Below are 18,872 nucleotides of genomic sequence, written 5' to 3'. Positions count from 1 at the left end.
GTGGGCTGAGGGTCCTGCGGGAGAGCTTCAGCGACCTGTTCTTGAATGATGTGCCGCTCTTGATGGCGGGAAATAAGCGAGAGCTGGCTCTGGTTATCGGCAGGTCCCAATGGCAGCTGCAGATCGTGCCAAAACCGCGTTTGTGACCCCTGACGGCCTCTACGAGTTTACCGTCATGCCTTTCGGCCTGTGTAACGCTCCTGCTACTTTCGAGCGAATGATGGATACCGCTTTGCGTGGCCTCAAGTGGAAGACGTGCCTGTGCAACCTGGACGATATCGTTGTCTTTTCACCTAACTTCCATACGCATCTATCTCGCCTGCGGGACGTCTTTACATGCCTCAAAAACGCAGGCCTGCAGCTAAACTTTAAAAAATGCACCTTTGCAGTCCGTGAACTGACAATTTTAGGTCACGTTGTGTCGTAAGACGGTGTACGCCCTGACCCAGCGAAACTTCGTGCCGTGACTGACTTTCCTAAACCTTCCACCACTAAGGAACTTCGCAGCTTCCTAGGGCTCTGCTCTTACTTTAGGCGTTTCATTCGCAGCTTTGCCTCAATTGCTGCCCCTTTGACTCAGCTCCTCAGCGCCAATGTCGATTTTTCGGCTGGGTCACCCGCCTGCGACGACGCCTACAACACCTTACGTCGTCTCCTCATGGCACCTCCCATCTTGCGTCATTTCGACCCGGCGGCCCCGACTGAAGTTCACACGGATGCCAGTAGTATTGGTCTCGGTGCAGTGCTCGCTCAGCGCAAATATAGATACGACGAATATGTCGTTGCCTATGCCAGCCGCACACTTACAAAGGCTGAGTCTCACTACTCTGTGACTGAAAAATAGTGCCTCGCCATTGTGTGGGCCTTAGGCAAGTTTCGCCCTTACGTGTACGGCCGTCCTTTCGACGTCGTTACGGATCATCACGCCCTTTGTTGGCTTTCCTCTCTGAAAGATCCTTCCGGCCGCCTGGCGCGCTGGGCGCTGCGTCTTCAAGAATACAACATCCGAGTCGAGTACCGGTCGGGCCGCAAACATCAGGACGCCGACGCCTTGTCTCGCTCCCCGCTCCCCGCTGAACTTGCTAGCCTCTGCGAAATCGGAACCCCTGAGCAATCTCCTACCGTCAGTGACATGCCTTCTGAACAGCGCAAGGATCCATGGATTCGTGCTCTTCTGGACTTTCTGTCCGACCCATCGGAGGTTAATCCATCCCGCGCTCTGCGCCGTCAAGCTTCCCATTTTGAGATCCGAGATAACCTGCTTTATTGCCGTAACTATCATTCTGATGAACGAAAATGGCTCCTCGTCATTCCCCGCCACCTACGGTCCTATATCTGCTCATGTTTTCACACTGACTTGCAATGCGGTTAAGCAGGCCTTTTCAAGACTTACACGCGCCTCCTGCCTCCGCTACTAATGGCATGGCATGTGCAATTTCGTTTTGAAATACGTACGCTCGTGCCTCGACTGCCAACGCCGCAAGACACCCACTACCCGCACTGCTGGTGAGTTGCAGCCGCTATCTTGTCCGCCTCGCCCTTTCGACCGCGTTGGCATTTATTTATATGGGCCCCTCCCCTATACTGCTTCTGGCAAACGATGGATCATTGTTGCCGTCGATCATCTCACGCGGTATGCTGAAACCGCCGCGCTCTCTGCTGCCACCGCACAGGATGTGGCATCCTTTCTTCTGCGTCGGTTCATCCTTCGACACGGTACCCCTCGAGAACTCCTCAGCGACAGAGGCCGTGTCTTCCTATCTGATGTCATCAAATCTCTGCTCCGTGAGTGCAACGTCATCCATCGGACTTCCACCGCTTACCACTCTCAGACCAACGGCCTCACTGAACGCTTTAACCACACTCTGGGGGACATGCTGGCTATGTACGTCGGTTCGAACCACACGACCTGAGACCTTATTCTCCCGTATATTACGTTCACGTACAATACTGCTACGCAATCTACGACAGGATTTTCTCCTTTCTTCCTCCTTTATGGCTGCCATCCCTCCGTTCCCATTGATACTGTTCTCCCCTACCACCCTGACGCATCTGAGTGCGCCACCGTCTCCGAAGCCGCCAGGCATGCCGAAGACTGCCGCCAGATCACCCGGTCGCACACGACAGGTGCCCAGTCCCTTCAAAAAACGCGACACGATGAAGATCAACGTCCCCAACATTTCTCTCCCGGCTCTCTTGTTTGGCTATGGATACCTTCCAGTACTCCGGGCCTCTCCCGCAAATTGCTGGCTAAATATCAAGGGCCATATCGTGTCCTGGAACAAACATCTCCAGTGAACTATACTGTTGAGCCCCTCACGCTGTCACCCGATCTCAGACGCCGCGGCCGTGAGACTGTACATGTCCAGCGCCCCAAGAGAGACTGCGACCCCGCTGTCTTGTCCGCCCCTTAAGTCGTCAGGATGGCTCCTCTTCTGTCCGGGGGCCATTGTAAAGAAGACGACGAACATATGCGCAAGCCGCATGGTCATCGCCTGGTGCATGCTCCTGGCTCCATTGCAAAGAAGAAGACGAGTATATGCGCGAGCTGCATGGTCATCGCCTGGCACACGCTCTCGGCTGGACTAGCTGACCCGCTGTTGGCCCTGCTCCTGTTAGGAACCTTCTTATGATAAACCCCACCTTACACAAAGAAATAGTTTTCAAGCTGCTTTTCATTACAAGCGCAGAGTAGTGTGGCGGCTCCTCTTCCCGTTCTCTGCATTTGGGCTGCAAGGAGAAACGAGACTTGGAATTTTCTCATCGCTTAGCACTGCACAAAATTTACGACTTAACGTGCACGCGTGTGTGATTGCCCTATTTAGTGCCCATATAGCACTTTAGCTCTGTCAGCGTTCTGGCCTCTAAAGGTGAAGGATGAACCTGGCTTTTAGGTCGGTTTAGGTTCTCTTTGGCATCTGCTAAGATCTGGCAAAAGGAATCCAGAACTTTGCTGGAACGCTAGTGCCAGGGAGGTAGTCTGCTGGAATCAGCTAAAGTACGAAAAATCCTATCACGAAACATTTCATCACTGTCCCCTTTATAAGCTTCGTTCTAAAACGTCCCTTATTTAAGATCTCTGCCTTCAAAATTAGGTCGGCGATGAAAGTGAAAAGATGAAGACTGAAATGCTTACTCCCCAGGATGACTTCATTACAAAGGCTTTAGGATCACTCGCCAAAGAAAGAGAAATAACTAATTTGCACCTATCAAAAATGACGGAGAATAAAGCTTTAGCCTAAACCTCTATTCATTCCCCTAACCGTCGGCCGGAATTCCTTGAGACTCGACGGCGGTCAGGGCGAGACCAATAGCTTTGCGCTGCTCTTCCGCTTCGTTGTTGAGCAATAAAGTCTCCCAGGATTGTACATCTCTATTCGGCTCGTTATAAAAAGGACAGGTCCAGACCATATGGACAAGATCTGCAATGCTATTGCAGTGCGTACATCTAGGTTTAAAGACTTCTGGAGGTCTTATACTCTACTGTTGAGGGTTTGGAAGTAATAATAATAATAATAATAATAATTGGTTTTTTGGTGGAAAGGAAATGGCGCAGTATCTGTCTTATATATCGTTGGACACCTGAACCGCGCCGTAAGGGAAGGGATAAAGGAGGGAGGAGGGAGTGAAAGAAGAGAGGAACAAATAGGTCCGTAGTGGAGGGCTCCGGAATAATTTGACCACCTGGGGATCTTTAACGTGCACTGACATCGCACAGCACACGGGCGCCTTAGCGTTTTTCCTCCATAAAAACGCAGCCGCCGCGGTCGGGTTCGAACCCGGGAACTCCGGATCAGTAGTCGAGCGCCCTAACCACTGAGCCACCGCGGCGGGTGGGTTTGGAAACACCCCGATTTGCAATTTCCTCCACATGATCTCCTCTTTCCTACTGAGCTGTTTATCTGTTTATCTGAGCTGTTTATCTGCATGATTGATAGATCTTAGTGACTCTAAGACATACATTAATGATTATGATATTGGCAGAATCTCTGCTGCAGCCGCCAAAATTCTGAGACAAGGGCAACTACGATCAGAGCTAATCGCACTGATCCAGCCCCCGGCTCATCAGAGCCTGTGGGGGAACGAGAAGGCGCACGCGATCGCCCGAGGGCTCACTTACCGGCCGATCACCGCTGACGCGCCCCCTCACGCGAGAAACACGTCCCTTCAGGTGACTAACTCACAACATTCTATGAAATAATTTCTCACCACTCTCCAAAACATTTTTTAAACAGTTTGGCAATGCAGCGGCCCAAGTAGCAATTCATTGCAGCTCTAAAAATTATGAGTGCCTTCGGCGGACAGTACCGGCGGACACCTGAACCGCGCCGTATGGGAAGAGATAGAGGAAAATGTGAAAGAAGAAAGGAAGAAAGAGGGGCCATAGTGGAGGGCTCCTTAATAATGTCGACCACCTGGGGATCTTTAACGCGCACTGACATCGCACAGCACACGGACGCCTTAGCGTTTAGCCTCCATCGAAACGTGGCCGCCGCGGTCGGGTTCGAACCCGGGTACTCCGGATCAGTAGCCGAGCGCCCCAACCACTACAACGTTGCTTCTCTGGAAATTTTTTCTGTGTTTTTCGCTCATGGTCAACTACGACGACACTGGCTTTTCTGTGACCCGGGACCCTTAATTCTGTGCCATTAAAACAATGAAGTGGGCTTTGGCGGCAAAACTGAAAAAAAAAACCCGCCGCCTGGCCGCGTTCAGGGCGCAAAACAGCGGGCACGCTAGCTCCTGGTAGCGATACGCAGGACGAAGCACTAATTAGTATTCGTACTCATCGGACAGGCGTGCCACCTTTCGGACGAAGAAAATCGCCTATTTCGGAAGCAAAGCAATGTGTTCAACGCAAAGACGCCATATGCGAGACGCCAGATGCGAAACCTCGTGTTCCAACTACGAACGCCGCATAGTGTTGGGTCCTGCGTGGATACCTGGAATCAGCACGGCCGCTGTTTTCCGCACTTAACACGGCCCGGTCACAGGTGTCGCGATAAATTATACACCCAATAAAGAATAAACACCAATGTCCACTTCATTGTTTCCGTCCATCAAGTTCGCGACACCTCGACCGAGGCTGCGTTCACGAATACCGCGTTTTAAAACACTGATGTCGCAGCGCGCGATCGCTGTGTGACGTGAGGTTTTTTCATAGTTTTCGTTTTTTTTTCAACGCGGAAAAGGCTAAACATTAACTCATGTCAAATTTAGAACTGATGAATTAGACAGTTTTCAAGACTGCAATTTGGCACTGGAATTTTTGGCGGAAACGAAATAAATAAAAAGTTGAATTTTTCATTTTAATTAATCGATTTAACATATTACGTCGTAACTAAGTGCATATTACTACTTACAGTGGACATACCTCAAGTTTCCTGCAGCTATTATATTTCAGTGTATTGTTATACCTCGTCTAAATTATCCGGGACATATGTATACATGCTGTTTAAATTACCATCGACGGGCAGAATAACCGCCATTCGTGACTTTACTCATTGGGTTTTCATCACGCAAACTCTGTCACGAACGTAACGTGCAAAAGCCGAACGGTTTGTGTTTAAAATGACATGACTACACGCGTTATAAGTCGTCTTTGCATGTAACGTCCTATTTCTTGATCAAGAAACTCAGGATGATGCCGCTGTATGTGTTTCGTCAATTGTAGGATCCGCGTCTTGCCTTCATTGCGTTTCGTTCAGCTTCGAGAGTTCTCACTTTAGACCCTGGACGAACTCGGTGCTGAATCTTTCGGTCGTACTCACGACAGCATTGTTCAGCACCACTCCAACATGTTGACGGTGTACTATAGCATATTACGTAGGAAATGTTTTGAAGTCGACGCAGACCCTTTCTGTTATGATCTACGCGTCTAAAACGCGTTCTTATTTGTTGTACCGTCCTCTCTCTGAGTGTTCTTTCTAATAGCGCTACATCCAGTCTTTAAACATCGCTTAACATGCGACACAATTATGCGGCGGAAAAGCGAACCAGTGTGCCACCTGTTGTGCACAAAGCGAACTCCCCGCTGATAGTCCTACACGGCTTATGTGTACCTCCACTGATAATGGTGTCATCTGTCCATATCCTTTTCAAGCAGAAAACATCATTAGTAATGTAAAAGGCCAGCAACTAGCCCGCCCGTGTACGTAGTTTCTTCGTAAATTGCTGATAAAGCCCTTCTCTCCGTTCCACGAGCATCTCTATAGCAGCTCATCGTATCCAACTTGCGAGTAAGAACATTATGTGACTTCGCACTGGGTAAGTTAACTAATTTAAGTACGTGACATCTACAAAGCATAGCTCTGCCTTTCAGCCTGTGTGACTATTTGCAAATCATCCTTTGAGCTTGGTTAGGGCAAGTTAACCTTGATGATAATCCTAAATACGTAGATGCCCACTTAGTGTTCTTCAGAGCATGAGTCGCTTTGGAACGTCAAAACCCATGAAACCGAACTCACCCGACAATCGAGCCGTACTTTTTAGCCCATTTGAGTGCTTCCCTTGGATCGATGCGGGCTGTGGAAAAGTTTAGACTTCCCAGCAGCGGCCAAGAGCGCGGTCCAGGCGGCGATTTTTGGACGCAGTACTTCGGAAAACGTAGAAGGGCTGCTAGCATTGCAGCCACCAGTACCGTCAGAGCCGCGATGTACAGTGCGCCTGTACAGGTAGGAAGCAGTTCCTGGAAAAATGGACAGTATTACAGCCGCTTAGAATAATGTCCCTAAAGGGAAACTGATTAAGCGCTGCAATGGTCCTGGAAGGCGCTGGAGCACCCGATAGCGCTAGTTGTCCAATTAATCCGACGCCAGCCAGGCGCTCCAGGTAGGAGGAGGTGGGGGAGAGGGAATGCACACTGAAAGATACGGTGCACTAGATTGGCATAGCGTGAAAGGCAGCTGAAGCAGAATGGGTCAGACAGCTTGCGAAAGAGGTGCTAGCGACCTAAGGTTACAAGAGTGTTGGTGTGAATTCTGCGGAGAATATGAGTCTCGGCGACGCTGAGTTGAGAGTAGGGTACGGGGGTGCCTGATATGAGTCCCGGAGCTGTGTGTAGTGTGGCTAGATGACGCATTTGTAGCGCAGTGCCTCGTACCCGTTGGAGGGATTGAGCAGCTTATCGCAGGGACTCTGATAAGTGTTTTGCGGGCGATCTTGTGAACTCCCTTATTCCGATGCCATTGTCGCCAGGGATCCACCTTATTGTTACAGCGGCGACGAAGAGGGTATGAAAAGGTTCAGCGAGGTCGTCGAATTGGGCATTAAATTCAGCCCGTCATACTGCGAGCTTTACTATTGTCACTAAATCTTTTGAAACATTTCTGAGCGCAGCAAAGAGGGGAAAATAAGCGTTGTATCCTTAACGAAAGCAAAAGACACATTTATGTCTGAAACTAAAAGATATTTTAATACTAACGTGAGAAGGATCTTTTGAAAGCACATCAAAAATAGTGACTTTCTTAACAAGTTCTCATTTGTACAACGATCGCGTGCTGAGAAAGAAGTTGATATGACTACAAAGAAGCCTTTTTTGGCACGTTATAGTTTTTATTAAAAATGTCCATATCTAACTGTGACAACGTCAGAAGTTGTGCATGTTTGAAAAGGTGGCCTGAGTAGAGCTTTGAGGCATATCCTACGTTAATTTAGGTGTTTTTAAAAGAGAAGGGCCAAGCCAGCGAAATACGTATCAAGAGATATATAATCTGAGAAAATGACAAGACGGGTATTAGATGGATAGTTAAAGAGGAGGAGGGAAAGGCAGGGATGTTAACCAGAAAGGGGTTCCGGCTGGCGCTGGTTCTGATGAAAGGTTAATTGGACGAGCGATGATACCTGTTTATTGGGTAAGGGGGTGACCCTTGTGGTCTTTCCTTTGTAGGAGGTCTCCCTGGGGGCCTTCTAATATCTGTTTTGAGGCTAATGGGAGGGTCTGTGAGCAGGACGGGTATTACTTATTATCAAACGGATGCTTCGGTTTATTTGACAGCTTCCGAGTTCGAGAATACACGACAGTACTTAGTGCTATATATTTCTCGACCCTGTTTTCGTAGCATACACCACTCGATCATAAGCCAACCTAACATCTCTGCATCATCCCTTTTTACACCTGGCGCAGAGTACGACAGCGGCGCGAATTAAAATTAGGTCTTGAATTGCACTGCTCTTCAAAGAATCCTTATAAAAACCTCTTGCAATTTAGCATTTCCTTGCAATAAATAATTCCAATTTCTTATAACTTTTGAAATCCCACTAACACTATCGCTTGCATACATGCGATGCGTTCTTCAGATCTTAACCTCCGAAGCCAATTACCTCTACAAAAAAAGACCGGTATGCAACACTTAGCTTGCTTAAATTGCTTAGCTGCACATGAGGTTTACATTTCAAAAAAAAACCTTTAACGAGTTCACACCAGTGGTGAGCTTTTCTTGTGTGTGTGTTTAGCTGAAAATAGGGCAGAAACACCGCTTCAAAGATGCTCTTTACATGGCACGACAGCCCTCTCCAAGTTTTCTTTTTTTTTTTCGAGAATCTCAGTCATCTTTTTTTCTGCTTCGCTACCCATCAGAATGTGACAAAGAGGAAATTACGGACCATGCTTTCGTCCACCATTCATCCGATCAATATTCTGTACACGACTTGTCCCCCTGGGACGAAAATGGACTATGGGGCTGCAAGCAAAATAGTGTGTTCGCGTGGCCACCACATAGGCGCCAACACAAACAAAACAGATGCCACGGGCGCCGTTACGTCGACGTCTGCAGAGTATAGCAATAGTGCGTTGCTTCACTCACAAACAAGTACTACAGCAGGCCTTACGGCTACGTAACCACGTAAAGCGCTTTTTTTGTGCTTTATAAAACCTGAGTTTTCTGCTTTGCGCACGGTTCACTGTATCCGGAATTTTCATGCTGCAGGGGGTCATCCTTTCAACTGAGTAGTATCACAGTGTCAGTACTGCTTAAAATCTGCATGCATTATACACTAGTGCATTTCTGCATCATTGTATGAACATCCTGCCCACCTGGAAAACCAGCTCCTTCTACGTTGCTAACGCTATCAAATACAGCCTGAACAGGTAGAAATAGAGCTGTTTTATGGTCGCGGGGTGAAATTTCCAGCCCGCATTTTAAATTCGCTCAGATGATGCTTGGAAGGTCAATGTACTAGAGACGTTAAAATCAGACATAAAGTTGCTGGCTCTTTTTCCTAGCTTTGACCTTGTTTGCAGGGATACCCTGCAGCTCGACAAACAGTGACAACTATAAAAACGCATTGATGTTTTTCGCCACCAATTTAATATTTATGTGAAAGGTTGGAGTTACATTTATCGGCATTGTTTTTTGCGGAAATTATGATCGATACTGAAGTTAGTAAAAAGCCGATAAGAGGCACTCAGTGCGTACGGCGTGGTCAGCAGTGTAAATGTTGCCCGTTAAATTTAAATTTCAAATCAACTCAAAATTTCTCGCTTTCAGTGCGCTTCAGTGTCTTTCGAGGATTATTTGAGCAGGTAGATCAACTTGTATTTCCTCACCATTTTTGTTTCGAAATTCCGAACAAACCATGTGCCAGTGACGTGCTTCATATGCACCCAAAAGGGCCGTCGCGGTAGCTCATTGGTTGCGGCACTCGGCTGCTTACTCGAAAGAAGCGGGTTCGACCCCGGCCGCTGCGATCTAATTTTGATGGCGGCGAATCTCTCGAGGCCCGTGTACTGTGCGATGCCAGTGCACGCTAAAGACCCCCAGGTTGTCGAAATTTCAGGAGCCCTTCATTACGGCGTCCCTCATAGCCTTAGTCACTTTGGGGCGTTAAACTGCATAAACTAAACCAAACCATCAGCTCATAACCAATAACCTGTGAGTTTTCCTCACCATTGCTTCTTTCATGTATAAAGCTCTTCTAAGCTTCTATGAATCCATATAATAAAGTGAAAAATGTCACACTAGCCAGTAAATGGTAAAAAAGCTGCGTTGAGTTTTTCGCAGTGCGAGTCATGCGTGTCTCAAAAGGATGCCTGCGACCAACGTTGGGCACTCCCTTGGCTTTCCTGCATGGCACGAAAGTAAACAACACTCAACATTAGCATATTCGCTGCTCCTGGAGGGTGAAATGTAGCGGGTTTGCTTTCACACTAACGGCATTTTTACTCTCTTATAAATTGAAGGCGGTCCTGAGAAATAGCTTTTACCGGTACCTAGAAGTCCGATCATGGAAAATCTAAACCGCATCCTGGAAGCTTTGCTTTGGTTTTGTTTATGGGGGTTTAACGACCCAAAGCGACTCAGGCTATGAGAGGCACCGTAGAGAGGGGCTCCGTAAATTTCGGCCACCTGGGTTTTTTTTAACGTGCACTGACATCGCACAGCACACGGGCCTCTCGAATTTCGCCTCCATCCAAATGGAAGCTTTGTCCTTAAGGCACATTAAAGTTCAGTTCATTATGAAGGAGGCTATTTCAGAGATTCGGGCATGCAGTTTTGTTAATGCGTTGATGTCCTCACGACTGCGGTAATATTGCTGTGCAGGCGGGAGAAAATCCAGCGAGTTTTCTGATCCGATGGCTGTTTGTATAACCTAATTTCACAAGGGCGGAAGACAACGGTGTTGGAAAGGATTCTACTGTGCAGCAAACGAAAATATCTGGTCCCTCTGCCCCCAAGGACAACGTGGTTCAGGCGAGAATCAGCCGCTAGAGACATGTGGGGCGGAGATTGGGCGCTATGGAAACACCACCATCCGATGCAGTGTTCTTAGGGTGGGCCTGCCGCGGGTCACATAAACGGGGGCGGCAGCAGACTTTGGGGCATAGCATTGGCGTTTCTCCATTCTTGTTTTCTGGGCTACTTTTTTTTAACAGGTACCAGGTGAATGTGCGATGGCGGACGTGTGCGAGCAGAAACCAACTATCAAGAATCTTAGTGAGTGGAAAATAGCCAAAAAAAAACATTCGTGGCCATGGGCAAAACTATTTATTGTGGAAACCTGTTTCCCCCCTCCATTTCGACGCGGCCCATCTTCATCGGCGGTCACACAGCACCGGCTGGCCAAGGAGGGAAGTCTCCCTCAATGGGGAAAGGGAACGGCGACGGGAGCGACACCTCGTAGGTAACGCGGAATTCTGCGGGACCGGACAGAGTCTCTTCGGGATCCGGCCAGCGTCGTGACCGGCTGCAGCCGCACGCTCTCGTCACCTTCCGCGGGAGGCGCACGGGGATCCGTTGTGCCTTGCCGCTGGACTTCTGGTTCCAGGCAGCGAAGCAAGCGCAGCAAACGCGCGCTCTGGTCGCCTTCCCCAGCAAATGCTAGGGAATGGCGTTGCCCCAAGAATGCGGCGCGCACGGGAAAACCCGGCCGCCATTATTGGCGCATACAAATGTTCGCCGCCGATACTTCCGAGGTCGCGCCCCTGCCCCAGCCGGTAAGTCGGAAGTCCTTCTTACGCTGCCTTCTATTCCGAGGAATCCCTCGTTGATGTTTTGTAGCTAGCTGGCCAGCTCTGTGTATTAATTGCAAGTGTAATAAATAGTATATGAGTGTTACCGCTATGGTCGTCCCTCCCTTTGTCCTCCGCCATTTTCCACAATGGCGCCCCAACGTGTGGCAAGCTCTTGGGACGAGGGACGACAGACAGTTCGGTTCGTGGAATGCCCGCCCAGATTTGGAACAGCGTTAGGCCTGACCCGAATTAGGAATTGCTAGCAAGGCTAACATGCTTTCTTGACAGCGAGATGAGCGTAATAGCAGCATAGGACAATTGCAGTGCATGCTACGCTTTTGGTGAGCACTTCATCGGTGCACCTTTGGAAGGTGAACCTACGAGGTCCGCACATGGAGGGCGAGACCGAGACGTCCACGGAGAACAGCAAGCCAGAAGCGAGTGAATGCGGAAGCCTAAGGGTGGCCCGATTTTTCTTGTACATAGCTGTAAATATTCTCTGTTCTGTCTCTTTGGCTCTGGTAGCCGGGTGCCGTAATCAGCTGATTTGGATTGCAGTCGTGATTACAGGAAAAGCACCGGGGCGCTGCGACACCGCGAGAAGTGGTAGGCGCCGTTCGCATTAGGGTCACCTTGGCAGAAACGTATCTCCTCGCGGCGTTGTGTTCTAGCTATTGTCCTTGGCCCTTTGTTGGCACCCGGAAGTGTAAGAGCGAGTAGGCCTAAGGCTCTTCGGGAGCTGCCTGTCGCGTTTGGGAGGACAGTCTTACCGTGGCACAACCACGTGCAAACGGGTTTGCTTGTTTTATATTTAACCTCGCTAGAGCCGAGAGGTCTCGCTCAACTACAGAAAGCTGACTTTGTTCGAACGAACTTAGTATTTTTTGGGCTGCGAAGCGAATTTGTAATTTCGCGGAACCAGAGACGCTAACACACTGGGGGTTTACATGAGCCCGACAAAAGTCGGGTTAAGTAGGCTGTCGGGTAGAAAACCGGTTGTCGGGCTCATGTATACGCTAGGGGGTCGAGATAAGTGGTCGTCGAGTCGAGCTGGGCTAGCCCGGCTGCAGGGGGTGGGTTGACTCGTCCCGGCGTTGGCCAGAACCGGTTGAAAGGACCATGTATACGCTGCCGCATCGGCTTAGCGCCTCCTCTCCTTCCCCCTCTCTGGTATGGCGGCGCTGCGCAAGCCTGGGCGCTCCTCCTCTTCTTCTAGCATCCGCGCGTGGTTTGCTTGCTCGACGCTAGGGGTAGCGGCGATCTCTGCCCGACAGAAAATGGGTTCATATAAACGCTGTCGCGTCGGGTGGTCAGCCCGACATCTGGCGCGGCCCTACTCGTCCCGCCGCTGTCGGGCTCATGTAAACAAGGCTACAGTTCAAATGAGCTTAACACCACCATGCCGGAAAGCGAACCGCGAATGTGCTTCGACCGAAAAGAGCCAGCTACGTTCCAATAAATCGAGCGTTTGGGCGGTGCCAAATATGATTGTTTGCCACTTGCATTGCTCCGCATTTTACCAAATGGTGAGTTTGCGCGGTCTCCATTGTTTTTGATTCAAACTTTTGGAGATCCTAGGAGCGATATGCAGAGTTCTAGAGAAGCTGCCCCGGCCTGCTGTCCATTGTATGGGTCCCTGCCTGCTGCCTTGCGGCCGTGAGTCATCGAGCAGAGGAGTCTCCGGCGAGCAGTTTGCAGCGGCCGCGAGTGCGGGGGGGGGGGGGGGGGGGGGGAAGGGGCAGCCCCCCTACCTTCCAACAAAGGCGCGTCGGCGCGAACAAAACCCTCCCGACACGCTAATTTTGAATGCCTGCCGCGGGACAAGGACGGGTGCCCGATGATCTTGCTGCTCATCGTATGATCGTATGACGCCGGCAGCCCGCCTGTACGAGCTGTCTTGCAGTCGTCACCGCAACGCTCGTGGCCCCTTCGTCGATGGCCTCCATGGATGAGTTCAACCGTAGGCCAACATTTAAAGAGGGAGGGATGTGGAAACCTATTTCCCCCTCCATTTCGACGCGGCCCATCTTCGTCGGCGGTCACACAGCACCGGCTGGCCGAGAAGGGAAGTCTCCCTCATGGGGGAAAGGGAACGGCGACGGGAGCGCCACCTGGTAGGTTACGCGGAATTCTGCGGGACCGGACAGAGTCTCTTCGGGATCCGGCCAGCGTCGTTAGCGGTTGCAGCCGCACGCTCTCGTCACCTTCCGCCGCAGGCGCACGGGGATCCGTTGTGCCTTGCCGCTGGACTTCCGGTTACAGGCAGCGAGGCCAGTGCAGCAAACGCGCGCTCTGGTAGCCTTCCCCAGCAAATGCTAGGGAATGGCTTTGCCCCAAGAATGCGGCGCGCACGGGAAAACCCGGCCGCTATTATCGGCGCATACAAACGTTCGCCGCCGATACCTCCGAAGTCGCGCCCTTGCCCCAGCCGGTAAGTCGGAAGTCCTTCTTACGTAGCCTTCTATTTCCGAGGAATGCCTCGTTGATGTTTTGTAGCTAGCTGGCCCGCTCTGTGCATTAATTGCAAGTGTAATAAATAGCATATGAGTGTTAACGCTTTGTCGTCCCCTCCATTTGTTCCCTCGAGCACGAACCCCATCCGCGGTTAGCGAGCGGGAACGCTGCATCCGCGGAGTGGGAGTTCCGGCGGGGCGAAAGGCTTTGTCCCCCCATATTTCCACAATATTGTTTTTGCAGCCACGCACATATGGTTTATATTTTCAGAAAAGACGCGACGCTCGTATCGGTAGTGTCATCCGCTAGTTGGAAAGCAAATTTTATCATCCGAGTCCATTTAATAGCGTAACCAACTTATTTTTCTACCATGTTTGTGCAGTCTATAGTCCGCACGTCAAAAGAACTTTCCGCGTCTGATAAGCGCCGGAGGGAAGGAAGAAAAGTGGCGGCAACAGTTCATTTTCGCTTAGCACATGAACCGCGCCGTCGGGGAAGGAATGATCGCAAAGAAAAGGTACAGAGACAAGGAAAGGCAGGTACAGGCGCGATGGAAAGAAATGCGAACTATGCGTAGCCTAGGATCTCCACTGTTCGAATTTCTTTTCATCGCGCTTTTACTGCGGTGGCAGCAAAAAGACGCTAGAGTCTTCCGTCATGCATTCTAGGATGACTCTAACATCTTTTTATTGCCACCCAGGCAAAAGCGCGATCAAAAGAAATTCCAACAATGGAGAGCCTAGGCTACGCTCTGTTCGCGTTTCTTTCGATTGCGGTGCCACATAACGATAATACATAACAAAATCAATCGCTGTAACTTTGCAGAAGGCTCCTAAATTGGTCTTGTTAGATTCAGGATAGTTCTAGAATGATGTAGGAGGTATATGTGTCGTATTCGTCAGGCGAGTCATCTGCGGATCGATCGTAAAGGGCGAAGTCGTCTCGAATGTCTGCCATTTCGTCCATTTCAAACCACTATAGCGGTGGATTGAAATGTCTGGTGCGACTTTTTAATGGACCCGCTGTGGTGGCTCAGTGGTTAGGTTGCTCGGTTACTGAGCCGGAGCCCCCGGGATCGTACCCGACCGTGTCGGCCACGTTTCGATGGAGCCTAAACGCAAAAGGCGCCCGTGTGCTGTACGATGTCAGTGCATGTTAAAGATCCCCAAGTGGACGAAATTATTCCGGAGCCTTTCACTACGGCACCTCTTCCTTTCTTCTTTCAGTCCCACCTTCCTGCCTTCACTCTCAGCGCGGAAGAGATGTCCTTCAAGACGTGAGATAGTTACTGCGCCATTTTCTTGCCTCAAAAGCCAGCAATTCATAGCGAAAAAAGAGTGCCGTTGAAAAATATTATATGAGCGAGTTTTGTAGCGTTCGCGTTTCCTTTGTAATAAAGCGTCATTGTTGAAAGGCACGTCACTCCATAAAGCTCCATCCCCAAAACTTAGCAGATTAAATATAAAGTAGATTTTTTTCTACCTTCACATGCTCTCGAATATACACATGACAACGAAATTCTTGGGCAGCCTGGACATAGCGGTGATGCTGGGAAGTGCGCGTTTGCACTATATGCAGCGGGCAAAACACTCCTGCACATGTTGCTTGCTCAAGCGACTGAACACAACTAGCAAGAAACTGATATACTGTTTTCTTTTTAGTTTTGGTTTTTAGGAAACGCAAGGATGCAGTAACTCTTTCGCGTTGCTCTGTAGTTTGAATGTGCTCAGTGGTGACAAGGAAGGATCGAGACGACTGGACGTGGACACCTCAACCGCGCCGTGGTGGACGAGAAGAAGACTATAACTGCGACAGCTGTACAGTTATGGTGTGACGGTGTATTCTTTATGGCAGCGCGGATGTTTCATTAGACGTTTCATGAAGTTCATTTTTTTTAGAATAAGACAATTACCACACACAGTATGATTCCTGGGCGCACTAGCGCCGCAGGAGTACGTGAAAAGGAAGGCGCAATAATTTTCTCACTTTATGAGCACTAGACCCACGTCTTCAGAGAATGAATCAAGGGTTTAGTAGAACAAGAAAGAACAACTTGAAAACATGCTTATAATAATTAAGTGTAATAACGATCAGTGCATTTGTAACTATGCTGGTATCCGCTGCCGGTGCACTAAAACGATTAGTTCATTTTTAAACATTACGCACAAGAACGTTTTTTTAAAACCGGCATTCACCCAGTCGGAGTTTACGTTAAATTGTCTGCAGGCTGGTAAACCAACCTTAAAAGCATGCAGACATGCAAAATCGCCAGAATTATATTAGTCATGAGAACTCACCGAGTTCTGTGCATGTCTCACGTTCGCTCCCGACGCATGGTCGGTGCGTTTTCAGGTACATGTGGACTAATTAAGTACTCCCAGGTCCCCATGTCACGTATACTGCAGTGGTGATATTTCGATGGAGGTGCAATGCTAGAGGCCCGTGTGCTGTGTGATGTCAGCGCACGTTAACTAACTCCAAGTGGTCCAAATTATCCGGAGCCCTGCACTACGGCATTACTCCCATCCTTAGTCGCTTTAATACTCTAAGCCCCATAAACCAAACCAGTAGGGCCAACAAGAAGAATGTACAAAGCTTAAAAACCCGCTGTGGACAAAGCCCAAAAAGAAACTTTGATACCATGACTGATCGACTTTTAACTGCTTCTGCATAACCATACAAACTAGCGTGGTGATTTTTTTTTTGAAAAATGAACAAAAGCAAAGAAACCAATCTGTTCAGTGACTATTTACACGCAAGCATCCGAGGCACGGCGTGTGACACTTGAGTAGAACGGCTCGTATGTATTTGAAAGGTTTGATGCACTGGGCGAAAAGCCTATATGCAGAAAAGATACCTTCCAAACGAGATTAGTAGCAATTTCAGAATTCTATACATTTATCTCAACTCAGGTGAACTTCTGTTTATGTGTCCTAATCGAAAACCACAACTTGCAAATATGTTCCTTAATGATACTGCATCGCAGCCGGTTCCGGACTTGTAGGTTGCCTTACGTGGCTTCAATTTTGGAAGGAGATATAACATATATACCATAAGGCAGGCGCTCGCTTAACACCAGGGTATTAAGCGGAACGGTTTGGATCAGTAAAGATTGCCAATGGACACAACAGCCGGTTGAGTTCATCATTTATAACTTAAAACGAGCGAGCAAGAAGAAAGAACCCGCCACACGAATAAAGGACAAAGCGCTGTGTTTCAAAATGCCTCGGGTCGGGTGTGAATCCAGTGCATTTAAAGACTACTTAAATTGATTTTGCACTATTAAACAATACATATTACATGGTGGACTTCTATCGGCTATCACACAATTTAAGAGGCCTTACCAAGCTAGATTCATGAGGTGATTCTTTACTAGATCTCATGTCTGGTCGGCAAAACTTCTTTATTACTCTACAGGTTTGTTTTGTTCCTTGCAAACTTCCCAGAAAGGGACCTCTCCAGCTGCCCAAATCGATCGCTCATCGCCGAAAAGTCTCTTTTTACGCCGTTCCCGCCGCCTCCCCTCACTATAAAATCAAATTAACGTTTCAGTATTCATTCTAATATAACGCGAAAAGTCTAATAGTGTGCATAGTCTCTGAAGGTTTTGTTTGCTTTTTTAAATGAATCAATATAGACTGACAATTAGTTAAGTAAATACCACGTTAATTGAAAATCTCAGCGTTCTCACCATGAGACGGGCAGCAGGAAACATTGCCTCGGCTGGTGCCGCTAGCTACAAATCCCAGTGAAACTAAGCTCTGATTAAGCACATTACAATAAAGCAAGCGCGGTTTTGTTTGCCCGACGAATCACTTGTCAGGTGACTCGCTGCTACATCTGCTGCACGGAGTGCGGCCAACGCGCAGGCTTGTTTTCCCCCTGCGGTAGCCTGGTGTCACATGCCGGCCTTGGGCACAAGGTTGGATTTGCTTGTTTTTTGAGTTGCCTGTGGCTTAAAAGTCTATTTTTAAGCCGTAAATTACGATGAACGGCTGCTTCTGGCTGAACTTTTTTCTGTTACTGACAATCATGGCTGCTGCGTACAGATTTCGGTGCTCGCGAAACGCAGAAAGGTCCGTGTGCTGCGTGATGTCAGTGTACGTTCAATACTCCAGGGGGCTGAAAATTATCCGTAGCCCTCCACTACGACGCCTCACACATCCCAAATAGTGAACACAAATGAAAGTACCGTTCTTTCATTCTCGCTTTTATTGAGTGAGAGTATTCACATTAATTGGCAGAACGCATTCATTGTGTGCAATGTCACTTGCAGCACGTGGACTTTAAACACCACGTACCAATTCCAATAACATTTAAAAGCCAATGAGTTTAACTCAAGAGGATTTGGAATTCAGCGAGCTTAAATATATCAAATTTGTGAAATTTGCAGGGGGAGCATGTGGGGTCTTTGTCTGCTGGCATTTAGAATGATTACTTAATCGCCGATAAAAAACCTGACGGTGCTCAGCCCTCTCTGCACTAAGTCGGATAGGGAGCGCATGAGGATTTCATATTGCCATGTGGTGGTGACAACGCCGTGGACATTGAGACAACTGACTGATGACGCTCCGAGAGTACTATTTATTGGGCTCACCTGCACCAAACTGGAAAAATGAGCGGTGGTGGTAGCAAGCATGCCGGCTACAGTCTACAGTCTACAGCCAGCTAGAGGCTGCATATTTGGCAAGCATACCGGCTACAGTCTTCTTCAAGGTCTCTGCCGGTCTGCTGGAATGGCTCGGTTGGTGTTAGGATTGACTACAGAAATCCTGTTTGTTTGGCCATTGATGTTTTCCTTTTCTACTGCGTTATGATCGCTGACCCTCTCGAATGTTCGCCTGTAGAAGTAGGGGCGGAATTTCGACATAGCCCAGATGATGACGAAGTACTTCGTCTCGGCTCTCAGAAAGTTAGCCTCGGCCTTGGACAGAGAACGGCTAGGGTGCGTGATTGCTTTCTTCAA

At 48.8% G+C, this 18,872-nt stretch overlaps 1 protein-coding gene across 1 annotated transcript in view; it reads right to left on the bottom strand.

The window, feature by feature from the left end:
* The window catches only part of LOC144128529 (cytochrome P450 2H2-like), a 51,130-nt gene extending 33,406 nt beyond the window's left edge, over nt 1-17,724 (bottom strand). The window contains exons 1-2 of the mRNA XM_077661975.1: nt 17,598-17,724; nt 6,468-6,688 (exon numbers count right to left, since the gene is read on the bottom strand). Coding sequence (XP_077518101.1) covers nt 6,468-6,688; nt 17,598-17,621 — 245 coding nt within the window. The 5' untranslated portion in view covers nt 17,622-17,724. The remainder of the gene's footprint in view (nt 1-6,467; nt 6,689-17,597) is intronic.
* Nucleotides 17,725-18,872: the final 1,148 nt, after the last annotated feature.

This window comes from Amblyomma americanum, chromosome 4 (genome assembly GCF_052857255.1).
Source record: "Amblyomma americanum isolate KBUSLIRL-KWMA chromosome 4, ASM5285725v1, whole genome shotgun sequence".
NCBI lineage: Eukaryota > Metazoa > Arthropoda > Arachnida > Ixodida > Ixodidae > Amblyomma > Amblyomma americanum.
This window is presented reverse-complemented; position numbering and strand designations above follow the sequence as displayed.